The following is a 9,864-nucleotide window of genomic DNA, read 5'->3' on the forward strand; positions in this document are numbered from 1 at the left end:
CCTCTGCGTGTGTGGGGTGTGTGTGGGGTGGGGTGTGTGGGGTGTGTGTGCGCGAATGCAGACCCGCGTGTCCGTCCGGGTGAGGGCCGAGGAGAGGCGGTCCCGCTGTTGGGAGAGCTCCACCCGGCTCTCCCTTAGAAAGCTTTTCACCTTCAGAAACTACGTACTGACTACACAGCCTCGCAATTTGTCTGCCTCCAAATGCGCCTGCAGGTGCGGGGAGGAGAGTTGTTATGGAAATTGTTTGTTCTGATTAGGCAGAAGAGAGCAGAAAACAGAGAGCGCTGCAGCTGGAGCAAGAAGAAAGGCTGGCAGCTGAGCTGGCGAGGCTGAACCGCGAGAAACTTAAAGATGAAAAGATGAGGCAACAAGTAAGAGAGAACAGGTAACGCTTCAAAACTCTCACTACATCACTGAATTAGCTGTTACTGTAAATCAGTCCCAACTCTGAACAGCCTATGTATGGAAGTAGTCAGTCAGCTGTGTAGCTCCTGCTCATTTTTTCTTGATCACATTTTGGACTAAACGGTAGGTGCAGTAAGATTGTAGCACGAGATGTTTTCAGTCGACGGAGAGGAAGTTTTAGTATGCTAAAATCGGGTACACAATTTATTTTTTAGAATAGGCTTGTACAGCAGAGAAGATTGTAACTGGAAAGAACACAGGAAAAGGTATATTTTGAGAAGTGCTTAGGAGAAGGCTGTGATCAGAGGGGTTGCTCCAGGTATCAGTGAACACTATCAGAAAAGTGTGTTGGAGGTGAATGCGAGACAAACGAGGGGAAGGGAGGAGGTGTACGTCTGAACAGTGTGAGGTCATCCAAGTTATGTGGAGACAAGACAGACTTTGTGAAAATTGTAGCAGAAGCGGAAAGGAATCTGACCTGGAAGGAAAAGTTATTTTAATATCAAGGTATGTGTTGTGGTTTAAGCCCCGCTGGTAAAAAGGCACCATGCACCCACTCGCTTGCTCCCCCCTCCCCCCCTTTCTCGGCCAGCCATGGTGGGATGAGGAGAAAATATAAAGGCAGGCTCGTGGGTCGAGTTAAGGACTGGGAGGGATCACCCCCCACTTTTGGTCACAGGCAAAAGACAGGCTCAGCTTGGGGAAGAAAACAAAATCAATTTAATTTACTACAAGTCAGATCAAAAACAAGGATATTGGGAAGTAAAACCAAACCTTAGAACACCTTCCCCCCACCTCTCCTTCCTTCCCAGCTCAACTCCACTCCCGGTTCTCTCCAACTCCTCCCTGCCAGCGGCGCAGGGGGATGGGGAACGGGGGTTGGGGTCAGCTCCCCACACCTTGTCTCTGCCGCTCCTTCCTCCTCAGGGGGAGGACTCCTTGCTCGTCACCTGCTCCGCTGTGGGGTCCCTCCCACGGGAGACAGTCCTCCACGAACTTCTCCAATGTGACTCCTTTCTGTGGGCTGCAGTTCCTCACAAACTTCCCTGGCGTGGGTCCTTTCCGCGGGTCGATCTTCAGCCACACACTGCTCCAGCGCGGGCTTTCCCATGGAGTCACGGCCATCTTGGGGGGCCTCCGCTCCCCCGCTCCCCTCCATGGGCTGGGGGGGACAGCCTGCCCTCTCACCACGGGCTGCAGGGGCACCAACCTCCTCAGGAGCATCCCCTCCTCCCCCTCCTTCTTCACTGACCTCGGTATCTGCAGAGGGTTCCTCTCACATCCCAATCCCCCTGCTCACTACCGGTTCCCCTCCTGAAATCTGTTTTCCCAGAGGTGCTACCACCATCACTGATGGGCTCGGCCTGGGCCAGCAGTGGGTCCGACTTGGAGCTGGGGAAGCTTCTAGCAGCTTCTCACAGTAGCTGCCCCTGCGGCCCCTCCCCTGCTACCAAAAAAACCAACTGTGCCACACAAACCTGTAACGGTATGGTAAAAAGTTAATTTTAAGCAAACTTTGTCAATAAGAGGAAAAACTCTGATCCACAAAATTTTCGTTTTGAATATATGCTTATATATATATGTACACTTACACATATCTATAAGCATACGTGTTTATATAAGTACACATGTATTTATATACTTAGATGTAAAGTATGCAAAACTATTGATCGTATATGTACAAATGTAGATTTTAAAACAGGTTTTGTTTTCTGCTTTTTTATTAGAGCATTATTTTTAATCTAAAATTGAGTTTTTCCCTGAAAAATACATATTTTTCAATTGTGCTTAAATAGTGATCGAAATTTTCTCTTTAGGATAAATTTCTTTTTTTTTCCTCCCCCAGTCTTGAACTTCGAGAGTTAGAAAAAAAGCTAAAATCCGCTTATATGAATAAAGAGCGAGCTGCACAGATTGCTGAAAAAGAAGCTATACAGTATGAGAAAATGGTAATTAGCTTCACAGTGCATCCCCGCACCTGAGTGCTGTAACTCCTTGTATGGACTGTGCTGAAGTTTTTTCCTTTGAAGATGACCTTTTTATCTAAAATAGTGTTAGGTTTAAGCATTCAGTGTTTATTGAAAATATGTTTTGTGTTATGAAGGACTAATTAGCTGGTAATAACCAGCTATAAGAAAAAGGTTTACTTTGCCATTGCAATCAAAATAGTAGTAAATTAAGCTGTATGAATGGATATAGTTTTTATTTTACTGCTTTTGTTGTACTTTTCCAAGTTAAAACTATGATACGCTTTGTACAGTAACTGCTTATGGGAGTGAGTCCTTGCCTCAGAAGCAGATTGTTGAAAATGTTACTATTATTAAAAATATATCTGAATAACTTCAGAAAGAACTGTCAACTTCTATTTACGTATAGAATAATACTGGTGATCAGGCAGGTGATTCCAATTATGTTAATGTTTTATACAAAATTCAGTTTATGCAAACTGCTGTAAAGACAACACATTTATTGAAGATGTTCTACATAGTTAAATCACACTCCAGTCATTAGGCCAACGTGAGCTCATTTCACTCATGCCAAACGCTCTACTTTGTCTTCATTCAATATATAGCTTCCTTTAAGTATTGTTAGTTCTCCTCCGGTTGTTTAGCTATTGAGGGTTCTCTTCCAAGGGTTCTACTTACTGAATTAAGGTATTAAGCATGTTAAGGCACTACAGTTATAGATTGAGGTGGAAAACATTCCTTTTTTATAATGCAGTAAATTATACTGTGTATTTTTTCATTACAAGTTGTTTTAGCAGAGTAAAAAGGAATATTGTATTGCTTTTTTTCCCCTATAGAAATGTGAGGGTGAAATAGCCCAAAAGATGAAGGAAGAGTATGAAAGGGTAATAAAAGCAGAAAGTTCTGCAGAACTGAGGCGAAACAAGGAGAAAATAATGTACCAGCAAGAACTGGAGAAACAGCTTGAAGAACAAGAGAGGAGGAAGCAGGATGCTTATGAAGAATTTCTAAAAGAGAAACTCATGATTGATGAAATTGTAAGAAAGATCTATGAGGAAGATGAAATGTTAGTTACTTTGAATTTGTATTATTTATTAATTTAAAACAAAGCAACTCTCATAATTCTGTGCAGAAAACTAATTTGTATACCTTTATTTCATAGGCTAAGGCCCGTTTTAGTTTTCCTTGGTCACATTTTAGTAACAAGAGACTGACTTGTGTGGATTTTGCTGTTTAAATGTCAGAATGTTCTTGTTATTCCAGTCAATCTCATGTCCTGGTTCCCCAAATACGAAATCCAGTTTATTTCAAGGAGTGCTTCCATTGGGCCCATCATGCTGGAAATGACTGCGTATATCACAGATTTCTGCCTTGCCTCATGTCCCTGCCTCTTCATAAGATGTGTTGTGTGCCTGTCTTATGGACAGGGATAGGAAAGGAGGTTTCTGAGGGCAGGGTGGTAGTGGGGGAAGAGTTTAGTATAAATAAATTAAAAGTTTAGAAGATTCTGGTGCCACTGGGCTTCCTTCTCTTCTTTCTGTTTTGATGGAGTATGTATAAAATGGAGTAGTAGTGAATAGCTATGTCTATAGCCTGTCCTGAAGAAAGGTGTTAGATATGAGATTCCCTTTTTGGGGGAATTCATTAATGAAGTATTTTTAATTTAGGTACCTAGTTTCCAGCTGAATGGGTAAGGAAAGTCATGTCAATCTTAGTCTCTGGAATATACTGTTAATGATGAGCATATGGTCTGTTTAATGTTACTCTGCAGTATGTTACATAATTATTTAAACATTTTTTTCCATCTTCTATAGGGAAAAACAACTGAAGTTAGATAAAATGAGAGCAACTCAGACATATATTGAAGAATTTAAAAAAGAACAAGCTATCTGGAGGAGAAGGAAACAGGAAGAGATGGAAGAAGAACATAAGAAAATTATGGAGTTTGCCAACATTCAGCGACAAAGGGAAGAAGATCGGATGGCTAAAGTTCGAGACGCTGAGGAGAAAAAACAAAGACTTCAAAGCATGGTATCAAAAATTGAAATTGTAGAAAAAAACTATTGTACATTCTTATCTTTTATTTAGAAATCTTCCCTTCTTGTAATAGATTGCCCAGAATCTGGAAAGAGAACAACAGAAGCGTGAAGAACTGGAACAAAGCCGCCAAGAGCTGTATCTGGAAGAACAAGCAGAGACAGAAAGAAAAAAGGAGATGGTAAGTGCTGGCAGGTAGATAAACTAGTACCTGTGCATTGGGGGCTGGGGGGGAACATTTTATGTTCCCTGGACTTCTCCTGCAGATACATATATGGATATTTTCGTAATTGTCAGATACCAGGTTTTTTTATATGTCGTATGTACGTTATGTGTACCTATGCATAAACTGTTAAAGGAAAACGCAAGTGGAGAGAAATATTGCAAGTTTGCCATAATTCCTGCAGAACATTTAGGTTAGCTGAGCTGGTCTGGATGAAACTTTTTTATAAAATAAAAATAGTAGTGTATATGCAGGAAAACATATAATTTATGGAGCACTTGTAGCTATGGGTAGACTAATCTAATTTAAACAGACCAGATATGAAAATCTAAAGAGAAAATGAAACCATTTTGAATTGCTGATCTAGAAAAATAAGTAATGAAGTGAATGCAGGGTACAGTATTTTACATAGTCTTTCTCTGTCCCTTCACTTCTTCTGATGTCTTTGTGATGGAGCAGTGCTCCTTCAGTCTTTGGACGTTGTCACTGGAGTTGTGATGCTTAAAGAATGTTTAGTGAGAGTATATCCCACGTGCAATTCCTTCTGCACCTGAGGATGCTCTTCAGAGACCACATAACTCCCATTTCCACAACTTTTCCTCTAACAATGCTGGCAGGGTTGTTCGTGGACCAGTATGTGTTGGATTGGATTTTTTCTATGCTTTGGATTTGCTAAGTCTGCAGCATTATTTGTGACTTTGGGATGTCTTTGAGGGATTCCTTGAGCCCGTTTTGGTCAGTGAGCTGTCTCAAAGCAAAAAGCTTAATTCTGACATGGTTTTACGTGTCTTAAATGAATTTGAATTGTTTTCAATTCTGTTCTGGCACAAAGTCTTGATTTCCAACACTATTTCCTAAGTGTTCTTAGTCAGACAAGTAGTTTGTATATTAGCTTAGTTTTTGGAGGGAAAATTCTGTCCTTTGAGTTTCCTTTGTCATTCCTAATGTATTTATGTTTTAATTTCAACCAGGAAGACAGCTGAAGGTTTTGAATACTCTTATGGTCCCCTTTATATGTTTATTTGTCTCATGAAGGAGAACACCAGTAACTTTTAAGTTCAGGTTTAAGCTAAGTAGGAATTAAGTGCTTGCTTTTTGCATGTCCCATTTGCTTTCTCCTGTAGGTCTGCCTACACTCTGTCTTATCTTGCTAATGGGTGACAAAATGTAACACAGGCTGAGACAGATAACTGTTATTTTTAGAGAGTTGTTCAGGATGACTGTCTTGTTGATCCACTTCATGCTAGTGGGAAAAAATAATCTTTCGTTTTGGACTTAAATTTTGAGCATCTTGAGACATTTGCCAAACCAGTTAATACTGGAGAGCACTGTCAGATATGGAGTGTTTGCTCCAGTTATTTATGCTAGAAGGTAACAGCTACAGTAAATTTATTCCAAGATAAATCAAGTAGATTGGCTGCTGATGATCAAAATTTTCCAAAGTATGTTCAGTAATACAGCATTTTATTAAATTTCCTTTATAGGCAGAAATTGAAAAAAGAATAAAGCAACGCCTAGACTTAAGGCAAACATATGAAGAGCAATTTGCTTTAAAGAAGGTAGTGCAACAAGTTATGCAAGAAGAGGAAGAAGCCTTCAGACAACAGATGTTGGCCAAGTTTGCAGAGGATGATCGCATTGAACAGATGAATGCTCAGAAACAAAGAATGAAACAGCTTGAACACAGAAGGGCTGTGGAAAAACTTATTGAAGACCGTCACAAACAGTTTATTGCAGATAAAGTAAGGAATTTCACATTTGCCTTTGGTTTGAGCCAAAGTGTTTCAATATGAGAATACTTCTGCTGCCATAAGTGACAAGGCAATTGTTACTAGGGAAAGGTGACCAGGGGAATTGCAGAGAAATGTGCAGGAAGGAAGCAGGCCTTTGTTTTGGTCTGCTGACAAGAAAAAAGTCTTTTTAGAGCTAACTTTTTTGGTGGCTCAAGAGGTTAGTCAGCAACATCGTAGACCCCTGTATACCTGACAGGATCTGCAAATATCTCTTCAGGAACAACGGATCGGCAACACAACTGTTGTCCAGTTCAGCGTCCCTGATCAGTAACACTGATAGTGATGTGTGAGAAGGGGAAGTCCCAGCCTTGATTTTAGATTAAGTCTCTCAAGTTACCATCTGAGGAAGAAAAGGCATAAACTGAAAACAAGTCATGAAATCCTATACTGCAGTTTTATACTTTTATAGGGTATAAATCACATGTGTAATGTAAATTGCAGTTCCTAGTCATCAGCATGAGAATACATGCCTATTTCTCCTTTGCCTGGATTAGAACAGTAGGGCAGGAACATTCTAACTTGTCTGAGAACCAAGAAGGAACCAGAACTTAAATACCTTTAAAAGAGCTTTGAGTATGAGACCAAACACTTACATAGCAGACTAGCCTCATGTCTTGCCATTCAGTCTCCTGTTTTGTCCGAGTTTTTTTTTCTAGTTACCAAACATATGTTGTTTAAACTTGTGTTTCTCTTTATACTATGGCAGATATTGGTGGAAACAAGTGTTCACAGAGCTGGAAATGAACAGTTACAAAAACTTGTTTATTGTAGGAGCGTGAACTTGAAGAAAGACAGTTAGAGGAGAGAAGGCAAGAAAACATCTGTGCAATTGTTGAAGAAGAGAGACAGAAACTCTTGAAAGAACATGCGTCCAAATTATTGGGTTATCTTCCTCGAGTAAGTGAACTGTATTTTAAATGCTTTAAATGTTTGTCCTGTAAATCAGTTTTCTCTTGGATAGTTTAAGTGAAGTTGCAGAACTCTGTAAATTCCTGGAATCAGTGAGTGTCCTTATTGTGCCAGCTCTCCTGTGCTCACCTTTTCCTTTTTTCTTTCTGACTTGGGAAGCAATTTACAGAAAAATTCTTTCAGTGTGAGGGGCTTTGGGCTCTGCTGCAATATTGGTGCCTTGTACACATACAACTTGCTGAAAGCTTTTGCAACACTTTGCACATCCAGTTTTTGGAATATGGCATCCACGTTGTAAAGCAGGGCTTTTTTAGCTAGAAAGGGGTCCCCCATATCTTGAAGCCCATTTCCACCAGACTTCTCAGTTGGAGTTTTGGGAGCAATTTCTTACTGTATTGGCTGTCTTCTGAGTCTTCTATTACCATGGAAACAAGGCCTCCTCTCTGTGGCAGTGCAATAAACTGCAGTGCTTACAGAAGCATTTCAAAGCTTGCTCTGTTCATCCTTGTGTTTTTTAAAGTTAAAAAGATGGAAGGAATTACTGTAATACAAAGAAATTACGATTTATTTTGTATTACACTTCATAATTGGAAAGACAACCTGATGGTACACAAATGAACCGAGAGCTGCTTTAGGGATGTAAAAATGCATTTACAGTAGGGTGGGAATTATCCAACTGTTTGAAGAAATTCTTTTCTGTAATACTGGAAAACATTGTAAATATAGCAGAGTATAATTTTTATTCAAATATTAATATGCAGATTTGGTGCATGAATTTGTAAAATTTGGAGTTACTTTCTAATATAGATTCAGTTAAAGGATAACTCAAATTGGCAATATTTTGACAGTTTTCTGGTTTGAGTTTACTGTTGTTGGAAGTCTTGGCTATTTCAGAGTGTCCACAGCTCATCATACCTGTTCCATGGTATTGATGTTCTACTTTGTTCCTTTTCTCTGCTTCAACACTGTGTCTGAATCATGTGGTCATACATCATGTTGCTTCACTCAAAATGGTTAAATAGAAAAGGGCTATCTAATTCTAAAGTCTCCAATATAAATGCAATTTGTAATTGTTTTTTTCCTAAATGCTGCAACGTATGTTCTGTGGGTCGTACACATTTTTAGCTCTAAAATTAATTTAGAATTAGTTAAGAGATTTAGATTTCTGGGTTCACCCTGCTTCCCTTCCACAAAACATAGTTTCTGATTAAGTTGCTCAGTATCAGTTGGTTTCCAAAATAATTTCTCTGTATGGGCTAATTTCAACACAACTGGAGGTGGAGATAGAGCCCCACCCCAGCCAGTGCCTCTTTTCAATGCAGTTGCTCAATTTTACTAAACCTGCACCTGTGCTGTGCTGACTATAATCACTTTTATTAGAAAGAGAATGCAGATGGATGTTGTCTTTTGTACAGTGCTCATGTTGGAATCTTTACGGGGTTCTCATCATCATTTGCGTGAAGAAGAAAAGAGGCGGTTCTAGGTTAGCACCAAGTACACCAATTTGAAACTCATCTATTGAAGTTTTGTTATGGTTTTCAGGGCTGTTTGTTTTAAAGATAACACCGATACTGTGGATACAAGCTATTACATTCACTTCCATAGAAAATTTGAGAGATCCGTATTAATCTCTCTACTTTGTTCTGCCTTCTGACATGTGTTTCTTTCCCCTTATTGTAGGGAATACTCAAAGACGAAGATGACGTTAACATGCTTGGAGAGGAATTTAGATTGGCTTATCAGAAGAGAAGAGGTAATGCATTTTCAGAAAAGAGCTGAAATTTCCCCCATCTCATCTCCTGGTTTGCCACTAGGTGTCATCTGATTTCTAATGAAAATTTCCATTTGCTGTGAGCAGTGAGGAACTCCTTTTTCATATCATAAAAAGTCTCCATTTTAAGACTGGAGTTCTAAACTACTAAGCAGTTAGTTTTATTTAAGTGTATGTTGTACTTGCATTTTTCCTCAATAAACTGTTACAGACTTCTCAATTATTCTCAGTTAGTGATGTAGCAATGTTAAAAATTTCTCTAGCAACTCTGCAGAAACCTAAGCTAGCGTAAATTCACATGTGTATTTCAGTATGGACTATAAGATTCTCTTAATGCACTATTTCTGGTTGTAATTTAAAGATGTACCTGCACTGGCATTACATTATTAAAATACTAATCTAAATGTAGTTTGTCTCATCTCAAAGGGGTAGGGCTGAGTTACTTGTTTTGCTGTTAGTTCATGTTACTTTGCTGGTAGGATCTAAGCAGGGACATTTTTCCATTTTGAGGTCAGAACCACCATTTATACCTTTCTTTCAGTGCATAAACTTACTATTTATGTGCCATGTTCCTATCCAATTACTCTGAGAGAGGAATCCATTGAAATAGCTGAGGTTTGACAGAGGTTCAGTCAAGCAGCACAGGCTTTTATTGCTCCCGTTCATTAACGTACACATGATATGCTCAGCTCATCTACACTCAAACTTTTATCTAGTTCTTGATTATAATGATGACATAATGAAATCTTTTAAGGATGT

The 9,864-nt window shown here is 39.4% G+C and overlaps 1 protein-coding gene across 1 annotated transcript in view; it reads left to right on the top strand.

Moving 5' to 3' along the window:
• The window catches only part of MNS1 (meiosis-specific nuclear structural 1), a 22,649-nt gene extending 13,339 nt beyond the window's left edge, over positions 1–9,310 (top strand). The window contains exons 8-15 of the mRNA XM_010572275.1: positions 258–385; positions 2,252–2,354; positions 3,209–3,438; positions 4,187–4,403; positions 4,483–4,590; positions 6,117–6,374; positions 7,197–7,322; positions 9,015–9,310. Of these exons, the coding sequence (XP_010570577.1) occupies positions 258–385; positions 2,252–2,354; positions 3,209–3,438; positions 4,187–4,403; positions 4,483–4,590; positions 6,117–6,374; positions 7,197–7,322; positions 9,015–9,113 (1,269 nt within the window). The 3' untranslated portion in view covers positions 9,114–9,310. The remainder of the gene's footprint in view (positions 1–257; positions 386–2,251; positions 2,355–3,208; positions 3,439–4,186; positions 4,404–4,482; positions 4,591–6,116; positions 6,375–7,196; positions 7,323–9,014) is intronic.
• Positions 9,311–9,864: the final 554 nt, after the last annotated feature.

Source organism: Haliaeetus leucocephalus, unplaced genomic scaffold, assembly GCF_000737465.1.
Source record: "Haliaeetus leucocephalus isolate CR32 unplaced genomic scaffold, Haliaeetus_leucocephalus-4.0 Scaffold339, whole genome shotgun sequence".
Taxonomy (NCBI): domain Eukaryota; kingdom Metazoa; phylum Chordata; class Aves; order Accipitriformes; family Accipitridae; genus Haliaeetus; species Haliaeetus leucocephalus.